At 40.5% G+C, this 27,285-nt stretch overlaps 1 protein-coding gene across 1 annotated transcript in view; it reads left to right on the top strand.

Moving 5' to 3' along the window:
• The window catches only part of LOC123375782 (vitellogenin-1-like), a 46,184-nt gene that overhangs the window by 5,833 nt on the left and 13,066 nt on the right, over nucleotides 1–27,285 (top strand). The window contains exons 6-24 of the mRNA XM_045027040.1: nucleotides 172–323; nucleotides 3,480–3,630; nucleotides 3,735–3,892; nucleotides 3,991–4,156; nucleotides 5,214–5,339; nucleotides 7,456–7,674; nucleotides 9,653–9,870; nucleotides 9,968–10,065; nucleotides 13,304–13,428; nucleotides 13,527–13,628; nucleotides 13,714–13,833; nucleotides 14,094–14,283; nucleotides 14,369–14,462; nucleotides 14,580–14,765; nucleotides 20,507–20,651; nucleotides 23,636–23,855; nucleotides 24,621–24,796; nucleotides 25,199–25,921; nucleotides 26,008–26,055. Coding sequence (XP_044882975.1) covers nucleotides 172–323; nucleotides 3,480–3,630; nucleotides 3,735–3,892; nucleotides 3,991–4,156; nucleotides 5,214–5,339; nucleotides 7,456–7,674; nucleotides 9,653–9,870; nucleotides 9,968–10,065; nucleotides 13,304–13,428; nucleotides 13,527–13,628; nucleotides 13,714–13,833; nucleotides 14,094–14,283; nucleotides 14,369–14,462; nucleotides 14,580–14,765; nucleotides 20,507–20,651; nucleotides 23,636–23,855; nucleotides 24,621–24,796; nucleotides 25,199–25,921; nucleotides 26,008–26,055 — 3,417 coding nt within the window. The remainder of the gene's footprint in view (nucleotides 1–171; nucleotides 324–3,479; nucleotides 3,631–3,734; nucleotides 3,893–3,990; nucleotides 4,157–5,213; nucleotides 5,340–7,455; nucleotides 7,675–9,652; nucleotides 9,871–9,967; nucleotides 10,066–13,303; nucleotides 13,429–13,526; nucleotides 13,629–13,713; nucleotides 13,834–14,093; nucleotides 14,284–14,368; nucleotides 14,463–14,579; nucleotides 14,766–20,506; nucleotides 20,652–23,635; nucleotides 23,856–24,620; nucleotides 24,797–25,198; nucleotides 25,922–26,007; nucleotides 26,056–27,285) is intronic.

The raw sequence follows: 27,285 nt of genomic DNA, 5'->3' as shown, positions 1-27,285 counted from the left end.
GCCGGCAGAGTTCACATGAGACATTAATGGGAATAGTATAGTGAGTAGCCTTGTAAACAAACGGGTCACATTGGATGGTATAAGTGGTATTTTCTGAGCCTACTATCTATGAATTCTATTCACGGAATTTAAATTAAATAACTTTCTGTTTGTCACTTTTTCATTCCGAAGAAAAACAAGTATTCCCGGGCAGCCACTACTTACAGTTACAAAATCAAATCTTCCCGTGAGGAGGCTTTAATTGTGCAAGCTGATGTCCAAGAAGTCCATCAGTTCACACCATTCCATGAGGTCACTGGAGGGGATGCTGTAGTAGAAGCAAGGTACTGTACATCTGCATAGCTGATCCAAAATTACCTATCCCTTTAATTCACTAATTCAGCATCTACGTAATCTAGTCAAATTCCCTAACTGAATTGAGACCTCTATACCTACCACATGTTGACTGACAATATTACAGTATATAAAGCCTCAACCAGATACTAAAAAAACAAACCTTCACTGTTGGTCATAAATCTGAAACATGTGCATCACTATCCATATTTTGCTAGCTAAAGTTGGTAGTATTTGATGAGTTTATTTCTCTGAGATATTTGATTTAAGCTTTAAAAGCCAAGATAAATGCAATTTGATCTGAAAAAATGCAAACGAATTTATTTGTAGTCAAATACTCTGACACACAGTTACTCACTAAAAGGAAGATCCCTGGAAAACCACGTCACTGAAAGAGACCCATGTGGATATTCACAGCAGTTTGAAATTTGCCATGTTGCCAGTGCAGTTATGGATATGCCTAGATGAAAAATTTCCATCACAACTGCTTTTGATGGGTAACTGGGGTTTTAACCACTGAAATGCTACACGAAAAGTGTTTGCTGTCTGGAAAATTTTGAATTTATGTCAAAAACTTTGTGGCCAAGACCTCAAAATATTTGGCTGAAAATTCAAACCTTCCAGTTTTCAGCTGAAATCCAAAAACATTCACATTTTCTTTATGAATATTTTTTTTAATTTTCCACAACATTTTCCACAGAAACAAATTATTTTATGACCAACTCTAGTTACGGGCTTTATATACAGAGGAATCATGTCACAGAGTAGGGAAGAGAGGGAGTTCTTTTTATCACTTAGATATATTTCACCTCAAGCCAGATCCTAGCTTATGTCAACTGGCATTGCTCCATAAAATTCACTGAGGAACTGGTCCCTCCACTGTAGCCTATGGGTCTAGGCACTGCAATACCAGAAAGATTAGGACAAATTAGGAATTCAGAGAACTGTAACAAAAATAAATAAAGGGGTGGAGACCAATTAATTAGCTAAGAGAAGCATAAGTGGGCGTAACATGGTTAAACAGTGAACAAGCAGGGGTAGGATAAGGTATTTTAAAGAACTTTTACACTCTAAGGATCAGATGTGGATATACATTTGGGTGGTGATGATGGAAGGTGTTTGATGCACCCCAGGAAAGGGTCAGGCATAATTGCAGACCAGGTGCCAGATCCTAGGCTGTTGTAAGTTAGCAGACCCCTCTTGGAGCCAATGGACCTACACTGATTTCCACCCCCTTAGGACCTGGCCCTCTATCTTCAGGAGAGCACAGACTGCTTCCTTCCCATTCCTCAAGGGCTGCTTGATGCTCCCAAAAGAGTGGAAAAGAGACTCAGCGGTAGCTTTGCTCTGCTCCCTGCTCCTATACTCTATGAACTGTCCAGCAGACTTGGCCAACCACATAAGGGGTAGTAAGGGGAGAGCATGCAGCCTGGGTCTCCAGGAAGCATTTGTCAAATAACTAAAGCTACTTTAAATAATTTTTTCATATAAGTCTGAAGTAAAATATCAAGAAATTTAATACACTTTAGTACAGATTTTCAAAACTGTTCACCGCTGGCCTAACACTGCTCCCATTGAAATTGGGGAGGGGGGGGTTACTATTATTTTACCTTTTAACCCCACCCTTAGGCCATGGCTACATTACAAAGCCTATGCCAGCCTAGTCCCCAGTGTAGATTCACCGTATGCTGACAGATGGAGGTGTTCTCCCAGTATAGTAACACCACCTCCCTGAACAGCACTAGCTAATGCCAATGAAGAGTGTGTCTGCTGGCAAGATACATCTACGTTGGGGGATTTGTTGGAATAGCCGCGTCACTAGATTTATTTTCCCCCTTCACATTCCCAGCTGACATAGATATGCTGATATAAGTTTTAAGTGTAGACCAAGCCTTGATATTCATTTTCCCTTATATGCACATATGCCTTTTCCCAATACTTCAGAGCTGAAGGTATGTAATAGATTTGGCGTGTCCTGGAAGGGGGAGAGAAACCTGTCTGAGTGTACCTGGCATTATACTTCCAGACTCCAATGCCGTTCCAGTAATATAGTATATGTTTTCTGGAGAGGAAAAATCTCTATTGATTGTATAGACCCTTGTATTCAGCTCCTACTGGATTGTCTGTAGAGTATTTCTATAATATTTTTGCAAAGATCTTATGAAATTCCTATAGAAATTGTGTGTGGAATGTCTCAAAAGATCTCTGTAGAGATTCCAAATTGGTAAATGCCAATTTTCTATGGAGGTTTTAGAGACTATTCAGTACAATCATATCTACTGGAATGTTCTCAGATGTTCAGTACAAATACTTACAAGTATTATATTGTCCTAAATGGTCTATTTAAATGTAATTGTCAGGATAAGACACATCCCTTTAGCCACAGATATGGCAAGGATAAGAAATGTTTACAAACACAGGCTTTCATTAAAAACTTCTTGATGATGAAGGGTGATGGTTTGGCTCAGTTTGAAAAGCTTCCAGAGGTTTGGATGTATTTCCAAAGTATCTGAATCTCTTTGCTTCAGAAATCAGGTTGGGGAACTCTCATGAGAACATTTCATCTTATAAAAACCCCAGGACATTCTGCTTACAGGTGGATCAGTAATAATTTAAGAAGAGACTGTAACATTTCTTGCAGTATTTCATTTTTTTCACTTCCATTTGAAACCAGAAAGTGAAGAGGTGTTTAAGAACTCTCAGGGAACCTCTAGACAGGCTCAAAATTCAGTGATGATTTCTGATGAAGGATCAAGTCCGTTATTTTTGTCTGAACTTCAATACACAAATGTACATAGAACACACACATTTCCTGTGATCTTATTTACTAAGCCCCCTCACCCTACCCACCCCCAACACACATACTCCTCCTGACCCAGTTTCCCTTCCCCTGGAATTTCAGTTCTTTAATCCAAAAGGGGAGTAAAGTCTAGATCTGACCCTGAGACATTCTGAGTACTGGGAGTTGCAGGTTCTCTCAGGATCAGGCCCTCTCTCTGGATTTCAGTGCATATGTTTGTGAATAACTTTGCATCTTGATAACAAAATACTTTTGTAAAAATACATAATTATATTAAGAGCAGAACTTCTCTTAATTTTGCACGCTGGATCTCATGATGTTAGTTCACTGGGTTTCTCCATTGCAGGCAGAAGCTGGTACTGAGTGATGTGGAAAAACACTCCCCAGAAGTCCCATCAACAGAATTCCGGAAACGTGGATCTCTTCGGTACCATTTTGGCAGTGAATTGCTTCAGCTTCCCGGCCAGTTATTCAAAATCAAAAACTTGGACAGTCAGGTAAAATTAACTGCCGGAAGTAAATATTTCACTGTAAATTGGTGCTGATGCATGTGGGAAAGGGAACATATTTGATCTTGATGTATATTTTAATTTTCTTGCAGATAGTGGAAAACCTGCAGTATCTGGTAGAGCACACACATGAGCGGGTTCCTAGTGATGCTCCATCAAAATTCCTGAGGCTTGTACAGCTTTTCCGGGCAGCAAATGATGATATCTATGAGTCAGTTTGGAAACAGTTTTCTAGCCGGCCTGTATACAGGTATTAGTAACTTTAATTCTTAAAACTATGATTGAAGATATGAAATTAATGTGTTCAGATGCAGATCTGGAAAATGATCACTGTCTTTCCTATTGCAGGCGCTTGATTTTGGATATAATTTCTGCCGTTTCGACTCATAGTGCAATCAGATTCTTAAGGCATAAAATTGAAAGGCAAGAACTCAGTGACTTGGAAGCAGCTCAGGCAGTGCTTGTGGGCCTGCATTTAAGTACACCAACCCGTGATGTGATAGAGGAAGCTGCGGTAGGATGTTTTAACATTCTAATCTTTCTCCACCAATTCTAGCATCCATTGTATTTACTCCTTTGGCAAGATTGCAAAGGCTTTGAAAATACAAAGGTTTTATATCCGGCAGTGAGGTTGAAAAGACTTTATTTCCTGACTGTGTTGGAAGGGCGGAAGCAATCAAAGGGACATAGATGAAGCCAGAATGAAACAGCTGAATATTCTTAAGTGATGTAGTTTTAATGTTGCAAAGTGATTTCTGGACGTCTTTTGTCCAAATTAACTTTATAGTTAGATCAAGATTGGCTCTGTAACTCAAGGACCCCACAACGGCTAGACTGGTGTAAATCAGAGTAATTCTGCTGAAGTCAAGGGAATAATGCCAGTGTGGAATGAACTTGTGTAAGAGAGAGTAGAATCAGGCTCATTATAAAATTTTGTACATATTCTGTGGGTCAGATTCTGCCCTCAGAAGCATAAAGTCATTTCCTCTTAATTTCAGTGAGAGCCATGCCTCTAAGAGCAAACCTTGGTCCTCTATGAATGTCACCACAGACCAGTTATTAGCATGTTCACCTATGGGGCAGAAAGTGATGGGTTCAAGTCCGATATTAGCATATGCTTTCAAGCTAAATAGTCCCATCAGTCTGAATTATTGGGATATATTTAGTATCCCTCTTAGGTTTTTTGTCCCTACAGTTCAGGCAATTATAAAGCAACAAAGAACACTCATAGTATTATGAATACTATGCGTCCCTCAGGTCTCAGTAAAATTCACCTTCCCTACTTGGGTGATTTTTCACCCTTTGGATTACAACAAGAATTTAATACCCAAATCAAAATCTGGAATATTATTAAAACAACAAATCTGAAGTTTCTCAGAGATACCATGTGGTCACTATGTGAAATACAGTAACAGCCATTGACCAACTAAGAAGCCGGCCTTTCAGGGAATATTAGTTGCTATGCATTGCCTTTTCCTGCATGCGGATTTATATAAAACGTACATAAATGCAAAATAAAAATTAAATTATTTCTTGCTAGTGATGGTAATGTCCAAATATTTTCTCTCTAGCTCATCCTGAAAAAGGCTCATGCACGCTCAGATACTTTACTGCACAGAATTGCCTATCTAGTCTATGGCTCATTGCTTCACAAGTACTGCTCCGTTTCAGACTCCTGCCCTGAGTCAGCTCTCCAGGTACACAGCCTGAATTTCTTTTATTTATTTTTTAATGGAAAAATTGTAATTGAGACAATTAAGGTTGGAAAGACAAAGCATATCATTCTGCACGCTTTCATGGTACCTTTTATCTGAGGCTCTCAAAATGCTTTATAGTGAAGTTTCATGACACACTCATAGGCACCGACTCCGTGGGTCCTCCGGGGCTGGAGCACTCACGGAAAAAAATTGGTGGGTGCTGAGCACCCACCGGCAGCTCCCTGTGGCCCCGCCCCGCCCCCCTTCTCCAGCTCACCTCCTCCTCCTCCTCCGCGAGTGCGCTACCGCATCCTGCTTCTCACCCCTCCCTCCCAGCACTCGTGCTGCAAAACAGCTGATTTGCGGGGCAGGGAGGGAGAAGGGAGGAGGGGGAACACAGCATGCTGGGGGAAGAGGCAAGGCCAGGGCGGGGATATGGGGACAGGATCCAATAAGGGCAGCGAAGGGGCGGAGTTAGGGCAGGGACTTTGGGGATGGGGTTGGAATGGGGGTGGGGTCAGGGGCGGGGATGGGTGGAGCCAAGGGTGGGGAAAGGGGAGCGTGGGCACCCACCAGTGCCGGAGAAAGTTGGTGCCTATGGACACACTTCCATGGTACTGATAAATAGAACCATTTAACAGATGTGCAAATTAAGGAACACAAAGCTTAATTCCTTGCCTAAAGTCAGGCAGTGAGTCAGCTGTAGAGCTAGGAATAGAACCCAGAAATCTTGACACCTAGTCACCTGCTTAAACCAGTAGACTACACTAGCAATAATAATAGCCAGTTCTTATACAGCATTTTTCCTCAGTACATCTTGAAGTGCTTTGCAAAGGTGGTAAGTATCATTTTCCCCATGTTGCAGTTGGGCAAACAGAAGCACAGAGGGCTAAAGTGACTTGCACAAGGTCACTCACCAGCAGGGCTGGCTTTATGACCTGCAGGGCCCGACTGGAATACTTGGCAGCAGACCGGGGCTTTGGCAGCACTTCGGCGGCGAGGGGATCCGCTCCGGGTCTTCTGCGGCACTGAAGGACCTCCTGTCACCAAAATGCTACCAAAGACCCCCGGAGTGGACTCCCCACCACCAAAATGCTGTCTAAGACCCCCGGAGCAGGGCCCCATTCCAGGGAATTGGCATAAAACTGGCCCTGCCCACCAGGCCAGGAATAGAACCCAGGTGTCCTGAACTGCATTGTAGCACTCTTTCTCCACTAGACTACACTGCCTCCCACCTAGTTAAGACAAATGTTATTGGGAGAATGGGAAGTGTTTAAAGCAAAGCAAGGGGTCAGACAGGAAATGTTTTAAATTTGGATTTGCCTATTAGTATTATCCTGTGCTTTTGAGTTGGATTAATAGATCAAAAATATGATGTCTTAAAAAACAAAAGTTGCTCTTTAGGCCTATCTGATGTATTGAAAATATTCTCTGATATTTTGGCTCTTTTCATTCAGCCCTTGTTTGTACAGTCAGAAGATTTATCTACCAGGCAAGAGTTAGTTCTAGCCACACACTCAAAAGTGACAGCTGTTTAGACCACAAGTACAAATCCTGCCCAGTGACTAAAAAATGTTACGATTTGCTTGCTTTACAAGCAGCAGAATGAAATGGCCTGGTGGTCTCCCTAGAAGTCGATGCTACAAAAACTGCCACTCCAGTTGGCAGAGATTGGAACCTTTATAAACCATCTCTTAAAAGACACTAAAGACAGAATGGGCCCAAAGACTAGTCTGTCTTCTTGAATCTGTGGGGGGTTCTTAAACAGGTAAGGAAAGATTTTCAAAGGCAACAATGCCAGGTTCCTAACTCCCATTGAAAGTCAATGGGAATTGGGTCCTAACTGCCATTTGTGCCTTTATACATCTAACCCATCGTGTTTAAGGTATATCGGTGAGGAACTGTGCATTGCTGCTGTCTATGCTGTACTTGTTCCAAGAACAAATTCACAACTTCAGTCTTCAGCGCTAAAATTCCAGCAATTTCCACGAGCACTAAATGCAACTGAAAATACTTCCATTAAATTATTTGAACAAACTAAAACAACTCAACGACCCCCCCCCAGGGTATGTCTACAGAACAGAATTACAATTTAAACCCTCTTTTTTTTTTCCAGCCACTATATGATTTTGCAGCTGAAGCATCCAGCAGGGCCAAGGAGGAAGAAATGGTTCTGGCCCTGAAGGCCTTTGGGAATGTAGGACATCCAAACACCCTAAAGCGCATCATGAAGTTTATGCCAGGATATGCACCTGGTGCTTCTGATCTCCCACTCAGGGTTCAAGATAATGCAGTGATGGCCCTGAGAAACCTGGCCAAGAGAGACCCACGAAAGGTAAGGAAACAACCTTTAGCATGTGCTATAAGCTCACCGTGTTGTTTCTATTTGTTGCAAGACAGGAGTGGCATTTTATACATACTTCTGGGGGGTTTCTTTACATTATTCCATTATTTATGAGTGGGAACCTCCAGTTCCTTATGACACATTCATCTTCAGTATTTCAGAATGCATGGAATAGCTTAGTATAAGGATACGTTCATTATTCTGTTGTTGGGTTGTTGTCCGCATTTCCATTTTAAAATCTTATTTTCCAAAGATGCATGAGAGATAAGTTACTGATCAAAATGTGTTTAGTGTTATTTCAACACTGGTGTGAGAGAGAACCCACAAAGCAAGGTTTTCCAAAGATTTATATTAACTATAGATTAAGTGTCACATCTAGTCATAAATCAAGGCCATATCTTAGCTAGATATTGATATCTCACAGATATTGCAGATTTGAATACTAATTATGAATGTATAGACATTGTGTGTTTTTAAACCATAAATGGAACATTTATTAAATGTGACTTTTGTCTTTGAGTTATATTATGATCAGGCAGCACAAAATAGTCTCTTACTCCACAGATCTGGCTTTACTGCTCCTCTCACCTGAAAACAGTTTTATTCTAAACCAGAAACCTTATGTTTTCAAGTTTGACTTACGTTAAAGATTCTTTTTTAATCACTCAGGGTGGAATATTGTTGTTTTCTTTTCTTTTTCTAAACAAAAACAAAGTATATGGTTTTAATTAATCTTTACGTCAGCTGAATTCACAACATCCCTCTGAGGCTTTATCAGGATTTCTGTTATACCCAATTTTCGTATATGTTGTCTTGATCCCATATATTGGCTCCAGGGTAAGCTGCTCCAGAATGTGTTTTTAGCAGAAAAATAAGGAAACAGCTGCTAGGTTGCATGAGCTATATAAGCAGGGAGATAGGAGTTGAGCGTGGTTTCTTCTTTAGAGGAAAAGAAAAAGCTGCTTTGGTGTTTCAAAGTGGTACTGTGGCTGTGATTCCCTCTCAGCCCAACACTCCTCATGTGGCCCAGGCAGTTATTTCATGACATTTATTATGCACTTTTTGGAAAAACCCTAATCTGAAGTATTTTAATGCCCATGACTGGGTGTTCCACTATATAAGAAACAATCTGATCCCAGGTTTGTGGTTTACTACACACAAATTTCCACTAATCAGTCCTATCAGGTGGCCTTTCATTTCATGGCTCAATTTGAAATAGTTGTGTACATTTTGGACACATTTGCATCCTTGTAGTCACCTTTATTTTAACATTTGCTAATCCACATCACTGAATTAATATCAGGTCAGTCAGAGCTTGATCATTGAAGTACTTTGGATCAAGCCCTTCACTGCACAACCTGGATGCTTACACTACTAAATATTGTACAGATCAAACTGTATTTGTCACATATAACAACGTGCAGTTAAATTTGTTGTGTAAACTTGAGGTGGCTGGATGAGAATCTACAAGTATGTATGTGGGGAAGAGATTTTTTTATAGTTGAGGGCTGTTCAGTCTAGCAGACAAAGCTTCCAACGGCTGGAAGTTGAAGCTAGACAAATTCAGACTAGAAAAAAAGGCACGTTCAAGGTAACTAACCATTGGAACAACTTACAAGGTAGGTGGCAGGTTCTTTGTCACTTGAAGTCTTTAAGCCAAGACTGACTTGCTTTTTAAAAGAATTGCTATAGCTCAAACAGAAATTCTGGGTTTCATGCAAAATGCATTGGATGAGGTCCTTTGGCCCAATGAGGTCAGACTAGATGGTCATAATGGTCCCTTCTGAACTTAAAATTGTGAACTTTGTTGCCACATTACTTGCAAGAATTAAATGGAAAAAATAAAGCATGGATTTTGTTTCTAACACAAGACTTGTAGTACAATTGTGGTAAAGCGTGGGAAAAGATGAATAGTTAATTGCAAATGTTCAAACATACAGTAACTTAAAATTCTATTTACTATTTTCAGGTACAAGATATTACCCTGGAGTTGTTCCTAAACCACAAGATTAATCCTGAAGTCCGAATGGTTGCTGCCTTTGTTCTGCTTGAAACCAAACCAGGTCTTCCTGTCTTGGTGACTTTAGCTAATGCTATGCTAAAAGAACCTAGCATGCAAGTGGCAACCTTCATCTTTACGTCCCTGAGGGCTCTGGGCAGAAGTACAGCTCCGGATCTCCAAGTCGTGTAAGGGCACTACACATTATGTCTCTAAAAGAGAAACTTGCTTTCCTGAAAACTGCAATGGAGATGTTAATATGGTACAATTCACTGAATCTTTCAGGGCTTCTGCCTGCAGAATGGCTCTGAGAATACTCAGCCCCAAACTTGACAGACCTGGCTATCGATTCAGCAAAGTTTTCCGCTTTAGTATGTTTAGAGGTAAGGCTCAAATTTCTCCATCTATATTAATCACCTGTAGGCTTTGAAATAAATTACACATAAGTTAGGGGTGGGAGGGGAATCATACAAGCCAATCATACAAGCCCAGTTCTACCCATAGATTTCTGAACTGCTTGTCAGTTGCACATTGCACCTGAAAATTCTTCTATCATGAGGAATATAATGTCATATGTAAGGATCTTCCCTTTAAAGAGATTTATATCCCTGTGCATTTTACGTTGTACACAGCCAGCCCAATATAGCTTCCATGATGGGCTAGGAACAATGCAGACATAGGCCAAGTTTTCAAACCATAGTTGGGCACTAAAATTGACCAAAACTGAATATAAATGGTCTGATTTCTAAAAGTGCTGAGCCTCCACAACTCCCCCGGAATTCAAATTCCAGGGGAGTAGCTCAGTGGGAGGGATAGCTCAGTGGTTTGAGCATTGGCCTGCTAAACCCAGGGTTGTGAGTTCAATCCTTGAGGAGGCCACTTAGGGATCTGGGGCAAAAATTGGTCCTGCTAGTGAAGGCAGGGGGCTGGACTCAATGACCTTTCAAGGTCTCTTCCAGTTCTAGGAGATTGGTATATCTCCAGTTATTACCTAAATGCAGCTGTGAATGTTCAACACTTCTGACAATAGGTGCCCATCTTTAAATATTCAAGTTTGAAAATATTCAGACACAAACATTTCCTTTTCCCATGACTAAGATTTACATCCATAGCTTTTTCTTGCACAATCATACCCTTAATTCTCCTGTACAGTAGACCCATGCATAGGATCCTGTTGATATCCCACTCCTGTCAATGGGAATTTCACGCACAGGTCATAGGCAGTGTATGGCTGTTAGCTGTATAAAGAGAGAGAGCATGATAAGAAGACACATGCTTGCTCAACCAAATTCTAGCTATTTTCATGCAAGTTATATTTGATAATGGTGATTATTTAAGTGGTTCCCCCATACAAATGACCATGACAGCCCCAACAATTTGGCATATGTAGCTGGCAGACTAGGCGGATTATATCTATAAACACAGTCCCTCTGTATTGGAATGTTTTTATCACTTTTGTAACTCATCAGGATATTTAAAGTTATTTTTGTAAAAAATCAATGAAAAACAAGTCCTTGAAACATTCTAAACCTATAGTGACAAATGTTAATGTATTTTGTTGTTATTAATTATTCATTATTATTATTATTTTATTTTATTATTTTATTGCAACGCCTTGGTAGATCGTTATTGCTCTGCCTTTCTTTCATGGATTTTACATAACCATTTAATCTGCTCTACAATGAAATAAGTATAGTACATACCACAGTGACCACAGTAATATACGATACACATGCTTGCTACCTTGGAGACGCAGACAGAGAGTGCCTGAAGAAATAAAATCACTAATACATGCTATGTGAACTTTTGTACCTTTTAAAATGCATTCAGGGAGATACTCTAGAAATTATTACAGAATTAAATAAAACACATTTATTAATATTATAGGGTTTCATTTTTGAACATTGCTTTTTGTCAGCACTGTTTTTTTTCCATCAGTTTCTCAGTCTTCCTCGAGATATGCCATCTAGTCAGATACATTTATATATATCCACATCTCTCCTGATATATTGGCTACAGTGCATCATATGGCTGTGCCAACACAATTTTGCATTGGTAAATATTGGTAAATATTTTCTCAGAAAACTAAAAATATTTGCTACTCAAGCTGTATGAGTTACTGACACACACTGAAGGAAAATGTCCATGCTGTCTTCAAGTTAATACATTTTGTGTAATCATCTAATCATTTACAAGCAGCAATTCTTATTAAGTGTCAGTAGGTGCAATGTTTGGATTAACAACAAGATTTCATGGCCTAGAAAGTAGACAATATGCACTGTAACACACTAAGTGTCATGTCCTACATCAGTGGCTGGTTCATATAAAGGATAATAGAGTACTAATGCTACTAGCTAATGGACCTATCTCAATTGGTGGAGACCTGTGGTTTCTGGTGTTGAACGCCCCAGATTTACTCCTGAGTGGGTGATCCAGTGTGGGATTATTACACACTAAAATGACATCTCTTGGCTGTATTGGAGACCATACAAAATTATAGCTCCTGATGGCTTAGTTTGTTGCCTCCGGTCCTTTCTCCATTAGATTCCTGTGTTATGTAATGGGATTGCAGCAATATGGGGTCTCAGTAAAGTTTATTCAACTTTGTGCTGAATTGTTGGTATAGTCTGGTCCTAAAGCCAGTTTAACCCGCATGTGGAGTGTAATTCCAAAGTAAGGGTGACCCTCCAGTGGCAGAGATCTAACATAGGAGTTCTTCAGCCACTCACACTAGCTGCTGCTGGTGTAACAAGGGAAGAGTGGACATAGCTGGAGGAAAGGAGCTGTAGTAGGGATGCCCCTGTGCTATCCTGGTTCTCACATATGGTTTTGGTCTTGTTGTTGTTGAAGCCCAATTTTTTTTAGAAGAGCCTTGAGGCTACTTTCACACAGCACAGGAACTAGACTGGACAGAGCTGCACCAAGATCAAGGGAGTGCAAAGGGAGAGTTTTAAACCACCTTAGCACAGAGCCATCTGACGTGTTCTGTACAGATTAACCATGCCCTAGGATCTGCCCCATTGTGTATGATAAACCTAGAGAACGGGAAATACATATAAATTCATTGCTTTCTATTTACTTGACAGTTAACAATTACCGAGCAATTAGTGCCACTTCATGTAAGGAGTTACAACATTTATTACTAGATGTATTTAACTGCCTTAGAGTAATTTGGGAGACACATCTACACCTCACCATCTGTCCTTATAGGACATCTATATCACTTTCCCTAAACTGTTAGCAAAGGATGGCAAATCTGTTTCAATTCCTGATCCCCTTTGTCAAGTTACATTGAATGATGTCTTGTAAATGCACCTCATAAGCTGATGTTACAGAATCTGACCGGATGTAAATGATATAGCAGAAGCAATTGAAAAAATAGCATAATTGCTATGCAACGAGCAGGGGAGTTGTAATTTTGTCCATTAATAGTTCAAATATGCAGAATATTCTCTTTATGACAGTTTTATGCCATCAGTTTTATTACTGGGATTTCTGGCCTCTCTCATGTCATGCTGTATTGCTCATATTATGCAATTAGTAAATTGATACAGTCTGCACTCTGTGGTTTTAAAAACTAACTGAGCTTGCGTTTTACTCTATATTTTCCTTTCTCTTTAGAGTCTCTTATGATTGGAATGGCAGCCCATTCATTGACACTGAATAATGTAGGCAGCATATTCCCATCAATAGCATTGTCCAAATTCAGGGCCCATTTCATTGGACACATTGCTGAACCTTTGGAGGTAAATGGGCATTCCCACAATTTTTCTCTGATTAATATCACTGTTTTTTTATTCCTCCCACACTTCTTTTTTCATTTCTGATTTACTTCTTTACGCAGGTGGGACTGAAAGCTGAAAGACTGCAGGAGATGTTAGCGAAAAGACACTTACCTGACAGTGATTCTGACAGTGCATTTGATGTGAGAGAAGTTCTGAAAACGGTGAGTTCACAGAAAAAAAAATGTAGTAAGGGGTTAATCCTACCAATGCCAGGAACATTCTAACAAATTTCTTCTTGTCACACAGCTCTCTGACTGGAAGGCGCAGCCCAGTGACAAACCTCTTGCAGCAGGCTACATGAAGATGTTTGGACAAGAAATCTTCTTTGGTGCACTTGATAAAGATTCCATCCAAATTCTATTGCAGGTAGCTCTTTGATAGTACTATCAGACACATGATCAAAAGGTGTAAAATACTGTTTCTTTTTTTTTTCTCTTTCCTTTTTTTTTAACTTTACACTCATGAGATGTTTCGCGGTAAGGATTTGATCATATACAATAAGTTCAAACTTTGATCAACAGTAATTATTATCACTGCTGGCAGATTTTCTCCTGGAGCATAATTTGTGACATGGACTATGATATTCAAGTTCTACTTATTTAAACAGAGCAAATCTATAATTGCAGGCATTGTATGGACCAGAAGAAAAAATTCCCTCAATAAAGAAATTCATAAATCATCTTCAAAGTGGTGTAGGGACCCAGTGGTCGAAAGCTTTGTTGTCTGCCGAAGTCCGTCGCATTGTGCCTATGTGTATTGGATTCCCAATGGAAACAAGCTTGTATCATGCTTCTTTCACAAATGTTGCAGGAAGTGGTAAGGCAAATTGAAAATCAAGTGGTATGCAGGACTGCAAGGTACTTTTTACACAGTTTCATATTCTTTTCTTTCTTTACAATAGTTCAAGCACAGATTTCACCAACTCCAAGTTCCGATTTCAGACTGGCTGACTTACTTAATGCCAATATTAAAGTGCGATCCAAGCTGACCGTAAGGTAAACATTTAGTACAAAATAAAACGATCCTATTTCCAAATGCACAGGGCAGTTGTAAGTATCTGTCAGCTGTTTACTGTATGCGTGCAACTTCACCATGTTGTTCTAATTTTTCAGCATGGTCAAGGACATGATCTTTGTAATGGGAACTAATACACACCTGTTCCAAGCTGGATTGGAGGCACATGCTAAAGTGAATGTAAATATCCCTATGAACATTGCAGCTACTCTGAATATTAAGGATAAGAATTTCAAATTGGAAATCCCACCATGCAGCCAGGAAACTGATGTTATTACTCTAAGGTAAGATGCATACATTTTATGACTGGGATTTCTGAACTTTCTCATATCAGGTTGTATCAGTCATATTATGATACTTTTGGTGATATTATATTATCTTCCCATGTAGTAATGCAGAAAGGAATCTTTTGAAAATAAAATGCATTTCCTTTTTAGGAATCACCCCATGCAAATAATTTGGCTGACTGGCACTGTCTGGCATAACTTACTTATTACAGAGTAAATGCCTTGAATCAAAAATTATGCTTATATAAATGCCACTTCTCTCCAGTGGTCTTCATTTGCTTTTCTCTTTTAAACCACTTTTAGGCCCAAATTGTTTTATAACATTTATTTCATCATTTTTTTTCTCTCAAATAACTACACAATATATATGTATTAAAAAGTTTGTATTTGAAAGCATAAGGTTAGGTTTAAGCAGAATGAACCCCATTGATTATAATTGGAATACATTGCTAATCACACACACACACATTCAGTGTTTTAACATTGTACAGAATTCAGCATTTCTTGTGTTCTTATCTGGTTTTCCTGTGGTGGGCATTTGATCTTCTTGCCTGATTGGGCTACTTGATTTACTACTATTCATGCAACTACAAAACACTCTGGAAAACTATTGCAGCCAGATGCCAAAGAACCAAAAACAGATAGAAATACAAGCACAAAGAGAGGCAGGGAGGAAAAAAAAGAGAGTGTCCAAGGAATCAAAGCAGCAGACCAAAGCTTAGGAAAATGTTCACATACAAAAGACACAGAAAGCCAGGCTGAAAATTCATCACAAAGGAGAAGTGCCAGCAACAACAGAAATCTACAGTGCCCAGAAATGTTAACAAGTTTCTGTTCCAGGAATATGGCGGCCATGAAAGAATTCAGTGTTTGACCCACCTGAAGTTAGCATTCATGACTGCTGGCTCCTGGAAGCTCTGCAGGTCTCTTCAGTTTAGCAGTCATGGAGGCTGATCATTATTCACCCTTAAAAGTCCCCTCTCCCTATTATGGTCGCAAACTGTCTTATTAGACATGCTGTATTACACCCTCCTCCAAGTGTGAATCCTTCACTCCATCAAGAGTGATCATAACCAGGTTCTCCACGATGACTTTGGGGGTTCCAGTGAACATGCTCAGGAAGCATTTCCAATGCCTAAACAGAGGGGCGAGTTCTTCCACAATTGACAGAGCATCAGTTATCTGTGCAAGAGCTTCAAAGGGGTCATGGCTCAAAGTTGTTTGTTCAGTCTCTTGCATGGACCACACGTCCATTCCTGAGATCAGCTAGAAAGGGATATTTATGCCAAACACTCTGAGTGGGTCCCAGTGTGGGTCAGGCTAAAGGGAATATTAAGGAAATAAATAATAATGAATATTAATAATAATGCTGAGCATTTACCTGGAGCTTCAAATTTAACTAATATACAGCACTCCTGCAAAACTAGTCAGTAGTTTTCCCTGTCTGTCAGAAAAGGAAACTGAGACACAGAAATGTTAAATGACTTGTTCCAGGTCAGAGAGCGAGCCAGCATTAGAACTGTGGGATTAGAACTCAGGAGCCACGCCTTCCTATTCAAACCACTTCCCTTGCTCTCTTCTGAGTATCAAAGCACAGTAAGTTATATGTCACCTGAAATCATCTTAGATAAAAATAATTAGATAATGCCTAATCAAACACATAAGTTTTATCACCGTCAGTTTTTCTTATGCTTATAAAAGAATTTCAAAACTATGCTCCGAAACAAGTGAGTAATGGCATATGCACTCAGAATGAAACAATGTGCACATAAGGGGAATGATCAGAGAATAAAACATAGAACCATGTCACCAAGGTACTTCTGGGACAAGTAAAATCTTAAATGTAAAAGGAAAAATATTAAGTCAATATATGGAGAATTAGCAGGAAACCTTAATTTAATGTGGATTTGTTTTGCATGATATTTTGAATAGTTCAGTTCTTCCTGTCAAGTTATAAGAAATCTATTGGAGACAATATTTTGGAAATTTTCTGACACTATTTACCTAGTTAGCTTTGTATCCTCTGTTAAAGAAACCACGGGGAATGGTTCTTAAGGGCAGGCTGAGAAGTTGGAGACGTTTGCTATTTAGAGCCCTTTGTGAGCAGCCTTCATAATGAAACTATATTTTACAATATGGCACTTTGACTCAGTCTTTATGGACTTCACAGTCAGTGAGCTACCTAGGCATCATAGAAACACGGTTCAAAGAGACCTTAAAAAGTCACCTAGTCCAACCAACGTGCTCTGAGAGCTTACAGTGACATTGCAGATAGTGAGAAGATAGTTGGCTGCATGGGGAAGCTAGTATGACTGTCTCCTGTCACTCATGCTTTGAGAGTGACCAGACTTCCATGGGCATGTAACTGTGAGTAAAATCTGGTTCAATATTATCTAGGCTGGTACACCATATCTGTGAGAATGGTGAGATGCATGAGACTCCAGCAGTAAATAAAAACCCAGATGAGAAATCACTGCCTTTTGAAGAATTGATTTACAGTGTTGATGATAAAGACACTGAAGCCCCAAGACAAGACAGCAAATTTAGGACTCGGACTCCCTTTTCAACACACATCACAACTACCCATTAATAATACTACATGAAAAATACAAAGCATTTGTTTCAATCCAATCCAATCAAAGTTAAACTGAATTTGAGAAACAATACAAACCCAAGGTATTTTTAAAACCTTTTCCACACACTTATTGGGTTTTGCATATTTATTGATATTATATTCAGCTTGCTAGCAGATGGCCACTTAAAAACATATTTTTTCCTATAACATTTACAGGAAGAAATGTAAATAAGCTTTGGGGAAAATCAGAGCCTTGTGCTTAAAGTATATGTATGGAGAGATGCCAGAGAATGCATGCTCTGAAAATGTATCTCATATTCTTAATGACAAGCTATTGAAATATATACATTCACTTGCATAGTGCTGTGTCCCAGTTTTTAAAAAATTGTAGGTTGGCCTGGCAGAAATTGCTTCACAGGAGCCTCTTATAAATAAGATTAATGACAGAATTGCACAATTTTATGTGACATGAGATAATTTCACTCTCCTAGAAAGGAGTACACAAGTGGGCCAGTGTGCGGTACAGGGCATTACTAAGGAGATGTGGTGTGCATGTGTGGGAGGGAAGTTCAATACCAGTTCAAAACTTTATTTTTTTTAACATTCTTGCGCCAGATTCTGAATTAATTTTTCCTGGTATTAATCAGGAGTAATTCTGTGGATTTCAACGGAGGTACTTTGGCTTTTCACTGGTGCAAATAGATCAGAATTTGGCCATAGGGTTGTTACTTGCGTACCATTTATGTAGTTCTTATAGGTAGTGTTTTAAAATGAATAAAGACTTTTTTTAAATAATGAAACATATTCATATATAGCTCTTATTTTCTTTTTTCTATGCTAGTACTTAGGACAACACTTGCTGCTGACATAATTGGGCCCAGTTCAACAGAATCGCCCCCGCACACACACACGCACACACAGATACACATTGAATTTGGCTGATATTATATCACAGATAAATGAACAGCTTCTTCTGTTATCCAAGAAATACACTAATACATATATTGGAAAATCTCCCTTTTATTTTCTCCCTTGTATGGGGATCACAGAGAACAGATTCTTTCATACCATAGCTGTAGGCCCTCTTTGTAACTGTTTTTTTCTTGTTAAAGAGCCAGAGCTGGCTCTTGCAGCGTATTTTTACTGTGCTGTGTGATTCTGCAGACATTGACATGTGTCACCTCTGATGCAGCTGCATTGTCAACTCTCTGAGCACAACAGGGAGGAATTGATCCTCCGCTTTCATTAGGTGGCAGGAGTAGACTATTGGCATAAAAAAATACCAAAAAAAAAAAAAGGAATAGGAGAGCTTTGTGCCTGGAGACCCAGCCTGCTGTTCGGTGGTCATTTAAATTATTGAATGGGACTGAAATAAAAGCCATTTGCTTTTTCCTTTGTCTCCCTTATCCAGATGAGCCATCTGAAATGCATGTTGATTTGTATTTTCTTTTATCCACTCAGCTTGTTAGGAAGAATATTTCACTTCAGATTCCATTCTTCAAGGTTCTACTCACGCTCAGCATGGAGCGTTGCTGTCATGTCCTTATCTAAAATGGGAGAGCAGGAAAAGCAAACAAAGCCCCCCTGGGTGACACGTGTTTTATTGAGGTGTTCCACATGAAGTGCAATTGTATGCTTTACAGTGCACGCAGCATGGCAAGAGTCTTCAAGAGGAAGAGAGCACCATCAAATGAATACAAATTCACCTTTCAAATAGGGAAGATGGAGAGCTCTCAGACTTTCACACAGTGTGGACCTCATTATAATAGAGATCATCTCATAGGCCATCTCCCCATTCACAGTCAGGCAGGCCACCTCCTCTCATTCACAATCCCATAACAACCCTGTGGTAGCTACAGCAATTGCTGACATGAAAAAGGAACATTAGGAGAGTACATAAGGTATTTTTAGTTGTATTTTAATGCTATTAAACAGCTAGAAATAAAGAGCAAGCCCCATAGGTAAGATCCTCATCTCTGTGTGGGCCCCCTTACAACAGGTAAAAGGGCTGGAGAGGTGTAAAGGGACCTTAAAAGCCCCACATCTGGCTAGGGGAGGATGCTCCAGGCCATGGGGCAGCCCAGGATTGGGAAGGCACCAGGGGCGGCTCTAGGGATTTTGCCACCCCAAGCACGGCAGGCAGGCTGCCTCCGGCGGTTTGCCTGGGGGAGGTCCACCGAAGCCGCGGGACCAGCGGACCCTCTGCAGGCAAGCGGCCGGAGGCAGCCTGCCTGCCACCCTTGTGGCGCCAGCAGAGCGCCCCCCACAGCTTGCCGCCCCAAGCATGCGCTTGGCTTGCTGAGGCCTGGAGCTGCCCCTGGAAGGCACAAAGGTGGCTTAATGCCACCTCAGCCCCCCTCTCATTCTGAGCCTCTAAGGGGTGCAGTACAGAATCTCATCCCATGTTACTAGTACCAGATCCGAGTGCTCTTGGACCACCAGCAGTCCACAGACAACAGCTTAGGAACCTCGGTACTGAATATTATTATGTAAATGAAGTTCTGACCATTCCTGGTCTGGGAAAAACAATGATTCTAGTGATAATGCAGTGGCAGCAAGTTGCGGATGTCTTATTCAGGTGACTCTTGGCGCCTCTCTTCAATGGCATTTTTAATAAATGTCACACAAGAATTTACATTTCATGGAATACTTTCCCTGGTGTTTATTATTTTTAATTATAAAAAAGAGAGGATGGAGTAGCAGTTGAGAAACAAGCATGCCAAGTGCTAGTCTTTTCTAGGCTATGTACAGTTTTGAAAATTAGAAAGAAGGCCATAATTTCCAAACATGGGAGCCAAAAGCTAAGCAATTAAATCCATAGCTAGACACCAGACTAAGTGGCCCCGTTTTCCAATGTGCTTACATGCACAGAGCCCACTGCTTTCAAAGACTGTTGCAGGCAGGTGTGCAGCACCTCTGAAAATCTAAGTATGAACAGAGGGGCCTATATTTTTGCACCCAACTTTGAAAATGTTGGTCTACATTTCTCTGCAGCCTTTATGGGGCTTGACAATCTCACTAGCAGGATGACTTCTGTAAATATCTGTGAAGTAATTTGCAAGGTAGAATGTTTGTTGCTAAGTACATGCCACAAGATATAATTCAGATCTTTTCCTCAGAAGTGCTTATCGATACAACGTTCCTCTTCATGTTTATTCTGCAGGTCTAAGACATATGCTGTTACACGAAATCTTGAAGACTTAGCTGCCGCTAAGATGACGCCGGTTCTTCTACCTGAGGCAGTGCCTGACATAATGAAGCTGTCCTTCGATTCAGGTTCCGCATCAAGCGAGAGTGATAAAATAAGGGTAACACATATTGGATTTTGAACACTCCTTTTGTTTTTTTGATCAGTGTAAGATTATCTCCTTTATCCAGAAGTGAATTTGTATTAATTATTTCTGACCCGTTATTTTTTTCAAAATGAGTCAAGTACAACCTTCAGACAAAAATAACCCAATAGTAATGCTATAACAAAAATCTGGAATTTAACCACAGTGTCAGGCTAACATAATTGTTTTTAGAAACCATAACATTGTCTTGAATAATTAATTTTTGCAATTTCCTGTGGGAAAGACCCACAACCCTTTAAATGCATTGTAACTCTCATGTAGCCTTCCTGTAAATTAACAGAGGGTCACAAAATGTTCCATGCGGCGATGGGTGGATTATTCAACAAGTAGAACTGAACTCTGATGTTGAGAAATGGGGCATTTCTGGTTCAGGGATAAATGTCTGTTTTTGTGACCAGTCAAATGATTGAATATAATTCCATTTGTGGGACACAGTTTTCCGGAAGGGCTTCCTAGTCCAGCGTCTTTGTGATGCTCTAGTAATGTATAGGAGACACAATGGCCCTGTGGAGAATTCCTCCAATGCAAGAGCAACAAGGGATGGCATACACAACACTGTACTGTCCCTCTCACAGCCTCTGCCAGAGGGGTATGTTGGCAATTGGTTCATGGGTAGGATGGGGGTCCAAAGGAGAGTGGCCATAGTGCTTTGCTGTGGCAAAGCCTATAGGCAGCCATGGGGAGGCTGCTATAAGTACTCCTGGATTCTGTGCCAAAAAATGAAAAATTCTGCACACAATATTTTCAAATTCTGCAAAATTCTGCATATTTTATTTGTCAAAATAACCCAATATAATTACACCAGTTTCGATTATTTTTGGTCATTTATTTCAAAATACCTGTCAGCAAGTTTGTGTGTAACAGACAAAAAAAAAGATTCAGAAAATGTTCTTTGATAAATAGATGACTTACTATGCATATTAATACAGAACTCAGAGTAATAATTTGTTTAAACTACAATACAGAACCATATTTCCCACGCCCCCCAGAAGCAGTGCAAAGGCTGGGGGGAGTCAGCGGTAACAGAGGATCTGAGTGAGAGGGAAATAATTGCTGAGAAGGAGCCTAGGTGTGAACTTGAAGGGTTGTTGTTTCCCATACGGTGGGAAAAGTATTGAACAGGGTTTTTTGTTGCTTTTTGGGGGGGTAGGGGGGTGGGAGCTTCCCCCATACAGATCCTGATTGGCCTCCTCCATTCAGTCAGGCACATGTGTCCCTGCACCACCACTTAAGACACCCACTCCCCACATCCCCATGTATCCTTGCACCCCCTGTCCACATGTGTCTCCCCAACTGCACTCAGACATCTACTATCCCCATCTCCATGTGGCCCTGCACCCCCACCTCATCCCCATGTTTCTCTATGCCCCCACTCAGACACCCTATATCCCTATGTAGCTCTGCACCCCCTTCCCCATCACCATGTGGACCTGCACCTCCCTTCCCCATGGCCCTACGCCTCCACTCCCATTCAGCCCCTGCCCCAGTCTATCCTCCCCCACTAGCCCTTATGAGCCCTTGTCTGACCCCACCAGCATTCACGCTGTCTGTCTCCTCATAGCCCCTGTCTCCTGACCTGGCCTGCTGTGAAGAAGGCTCTTTTCTTCCCTAGCTGGCTGGGAGTTGCTGCTGTGTTCTAGTGCCACAGCGCACTCTGGTGGGCAAAAGGTGGAACTGCAGAAGTTATTTTCTGCTGGGAGCTGCTGCAGTCTGTTGCCACAGCGCCCTCTGGTGGATAAAAGGAAGAACTGCAGCAAGTTTTCAGCAGAAGCTTTTTTCTGCGCAAAATATTAAAACTATGCATGGCTCATTAATTATGCATGCATGCAGTGGTGCAGAATTCCCCCAGGAGTATATAAGGTAGAGCAGCCCCTGTGGCACTGAAACAAGCTGAATCCTCCTAGTCTGTGTCTCTCTGCTGCATCTGCGGAGAGCTGCAGCACAGAATCTGGCCCTGACTGTTGAACTGACGCTAAATGAACAGTAATTAAATGATAAGCCTAACTTGAACGATTCCCAGCATAGCTGGAATTTACCTACAAAAGAAAGAGCTACCATTAAAAGCTCTATTTTTAGAGTATGCCTCTGACAACTCAGGAATCTTGTAAGGCAGTCCACAAAAATGTGAAGTATTTACTCATTTCTGAAAAAGTAAAATCGATTGTAAACCTTTTACTACATTTAAAGAGGCACTATGCACCTGGCTGGTGGAAAGTCATGGTTCTGCCCCTTTAGCTGTTAGCTTCATTGCTCAGGGAAACCATAAATTGCATTGCACAGATTTAGTTCCAACCTCTTAACTGTAATTCAGTGGGTCCTTTGGAATCATTGTTTGCCATATATGGAATGCTTGGGGGAAGCACTTTCTAATGTCATCCACTTTGGCCATCTAGGAGATCTTTGTGGCTTTTTAGCTGATGAAACCTGTAGTCCTTACTAAAACTCTGTCAAGGCAAATGCTCCATTGACTTGAGTAAGGGCTCCACAGTTTGGCTCAAGGTTTATTGTAGGACAGAATTCCATACTATACATTTATTTTTGTCTAGAACTTCTAGTCATTATAGGGTTACCGAGATACTGGGATTCAGTGAACACAGCTTGAATCACTGAACAAACAAAGCAAGATAAAATAATTAGCACAATTAGGTGGAACTCCATTTTCCAGCCTTAAATCCTGATGCTCCTTCCCCTTCTATTCTAAATAGATACCATAAACATGAGATGACATGGCCTACTTGACCATGAGATGACATGGCCAGTTTGACCAGCTGACAACAGCATCATTCCATGTCAGACGACCAGAATCTCAAGCAAATCATTTAATCACCTCTATAAAACATACAGGAATCTATTCTTAAAACAGGAGACTTAACAATTTGATGATTTTTTTTTATTGGCATCACAGAATCTAACATTGATATGTGTTTATTACACAATAGGGTAGACTGTCTTCAGAAATCATTTCAACAGGAAACATCTATTCAGCTGGACAATCATCCCAACAGAAAGTCCCATCTGTTCGTTCCATGTGCTTCAATGCAAGTACATTTGGAGTTGAAATTTGCGCAGAAAGAAGAAGTGTGAATGCTGCATTTATCAGAAAGGCTCCTCTCTATTATCTGGTTGGGGAGAATGCTTTTAAACTTACCTGCAAACCAGGTAAATACTATTGTCTTGAGAGAAACTAATAAATATTTGTCTTTCTGTCTTAGGCACTTTCATGGCCCCTATTACCTTAGTATCTCAGCACCTTACAATATTTAATATATTTATCATCACTACACCCCAGAGAGACTAAATGACTAGTCCATGGTTATACATGAAATCTCTAACAGAGAAAGATATTGAGCAAAGGTTTCCCAAGTCCCAGGCTAGTGGTCTGAACTCTGAACCATCCTTTAAATATCCAGAGGCAAGCACAATATCTAATTAATTAATTAATATATAAACACAAAAATTCATGTGAATTTGTCAAGACCGATATGGCAACAAATGTGTAATTCTCTTATCAGAGCTGTTGCCAAGAAAGGCACTGCCAATAAACTCTGGTCAAAAAAGCAATTTATTCCAGTGACCTGGATGTGCTGACTGGATTATCTGCAATTTTTTATTCACTTGAAATGAATCTAGCGTCATGCTCAACACTGAAAAATGTGTGTAAGTTCAATTTGCATGACACACTATCGAAGTCACTAAATACCAGAAATATCCATTTTCACCAAATGCAAATATAACTGCAAAAAAAATGTTGCTTTATCTCCCACATACAATATAAAAGCATTCTGGGCTATTGTAGTCCTCTACTGCTATTAATAACAAAAAACAGGAACAATACTGTTATACAATACTACGGCTAGTGTAGTCCTCTGCTGCTATTAATAACAATAACCAGCAACCGTGATATTAATTGCCATGTAATGTCAGTCCATACAGGGTCATCAATTGAGAAAATACAAGTAACAATCCAAGCAGGTGCTCAGGCTGCTGCAAAAATGGTGCGTTTAGTAAAATTTGAAGACACGGAAACTGAACTGGCTTCTGGCAAAGAGGCAATTAAAAAACTGAAGAAAATCCTTGATGATCCCACAGCCCAGACCCAGGTACTTATCTAATATATACACTTCTAGACTTGCAGGGGACAATATACACACACTTGGTACACTCTTAATAGTAAATAAAGTGACAATCACAAAGCAAACTTAGTACTTTTGATAGTGTAGGAAATAAAACATCATACAGTATTAACTTCAGTCATACATAATTCTGTGCACGGTAACTTCTACACAGTCATCTAAATGTATTGGTTTAGAGCACCATCCCATGTGGACATTACTAAAACATGTTCTAAACAGAGATGAAGTTTCTATTTGGGGACTAGACCTTGCTTTCTGAAGGACGGCAGAAAGACTTCTTTCTCTCAGAAGAGCATTTTACGTAAAAACTTCCGCAAGTGAACAGAATAATAATTGTCTTTCTCATGTCTTGCTCATGTCTTCTACTAGGGAAAATCACTCATTATCCAAAAAGGCAGAAAATCATCATCCAGCTCTAGCAGCAGCAGCAGCAGCAGCAGCAGTAGCAGCAGCAACAGTAACTCCAGCTCATCCAGCAGCCAGTCCAGCAGTGATTCTCAGCGTAAGGCAGGTGACCGGATAAATCTGAAGAAGAAAGATGTATCTTCCTTCGACGATTCATTGGGCCCACCAAGCAAGAAACAGCAGAAGGGGCAACAAGAACATGAGCAGAAAGGGACCCGCAGCAAAGGGCATTCTAAAACCAAAGTAAAGAAGTTATCTCCATTTGGGAAAAGCAGCAGCAGTAGCAGCAGCAGCAGCAGCAGTAGCAGCAGCAGCAGCAAAGCTGTTGGAGGAAGACATACAGCTAAGACACATTCTAAGAAGCCACCTACTGTACACGCTACTAGTGCTGATAAAGAGAGAGGTTTTAATGAGAAGAAACATTCCAAGGCTGCACGCAAACAGCAGAGCAGCTCTAGCAGCAGCAGCAGTAGCAGCAGCAGTGAAACCACCACCGGCAGACCCAGCAGCAGCAGCAGCAGCAGCAGCAGCAGCAGCAGCAGTGAAAATGCTGATAAAACTCGCTACGATGCCAAGAAGCGTTCCAAGGAGTCGTATCCTTTCAGCAAAACTGATAGAAAAGATGAGAGGAAACATGCTAAGTCTCAAAGGACCAGTCGCAGCAGTTATGACTCATCTGAGGATTGGGTAACCATTTTTAATGTATCATAGTTGAATGTGATATGATTCTTGTTGAATCATTGCAGGCAATAATTTGTTTTGGAATTTTTCAGGAACAGCATGTTCCAGAAATGTACCGACTCCGCTTCAAGTCCCATTTGGTAAGTCCAATATTTAAGTGTTTACTTTAATGATCATTAAACTAAGAAGTTAAGCGGATATTAGAGCAAACCCATATGGCTCCATGCCAGGAAGATTGACAATAGATACTGATTTTGAGCTGAGGCAGTTAGTGAGAAAAATTCAGAGAGAAGAGGGAAAATATTCACATAGTGTTCATTGATCTTTGCCCAAGTTCCCAGGAAAGTCATCCGGAGGTGTACGAAGAAGAAAATGATACCGAACTTTGTGTGCAGCTTGTTCAAGCCATATATGTAGGTGCAATGTCAACAGTCAAAACTTCCTAGTAGTGAAAGAGAACGATCGCTAAAGGTGGGAGTGACTCAGGGATCAGGGCTTACTCAATAGGTTAATTAAGTGCCACACTGGTAAATAGTACAATGGGTCAATATGATATGATATTCTTAACCTTTTTCCAGAGGGTATGGCTGGAGAGTCTTGCCCGCATGCTCGGGGTTCAGCTGACCGCCATATTTGGGGTCGGGAAGGAATTTTCCTCCAGGGTAGATTGGCTGTGGCCCTGGAGGTTTTTCGCCTTCCTCCGAAGCATGGGGCAGGGGTCGCTTGCTAAAGGAGTGGGGGGATCGGCTAATGTGGCCTGCATCTTGCAGGAGGTCAGACTAGATGATCATATTGGTCCCTTCTGATCTTGGATTCTATGATTCTATGATTCTATGATCAGCACTGAGTCCTTTCTTGTTTATCCTCATCCTGGATACCCTTACAAGGAACATACAAAAGAAGGAAGCACTTTGGTGCACGTTTTTTGCAGATTATATCATTCTACGCAGTGAGGAGAAAGATAGTCTAGAAGAGGATCTTTATAAATAGAGAGATGTGTAGGAGAGACGGACTCAAAATAAGCAGAGGAAAAACAATATACGGTATGTAATTTTAATAATGTGACCACTGAAGAATTATTCCTACAACTAGATGGACAGACAACACCAAACCCACAAAATGTCAAGTATCTGGGTTCCAGAAAATGGGGAAGTAGAGGATGAAATTAGAGTAGGGTAATAAATGCCTGGCTCCAATGGAGATAGATAAGTGGTGTAATATGTGGCAGGAAGATACCAGTAAGATTAAAAGGGAAGTCTATAAAACTAGACCATCCAGTTTTAAGATCTGGCGCTGTGGGTTGGGCTTCAAAGAAGACATATGAGCAAGTGACCTGTTCCACAGAAATCCGGGACTGTTGAGATGGATGA

Source organism: Mauremys mutica, chromosome 8 (genome assembly GCF_020497125.1).
Source record: "Mauremys mutica isolate MM-2020 ecotype Southern chromosome 8, ASM2049712v1, whole genome shotgun sequence".
Taxonomy (NCBI): Eukaryota; Metazoa; Chordata; order Testudines; family Geoemydidae; genus Mauremys; species Mauremys mutica.
Note: the sequence above shows the minus strand (reverse complement) of the source record. Positions and strands in the feature narration are given on the sequence as shown.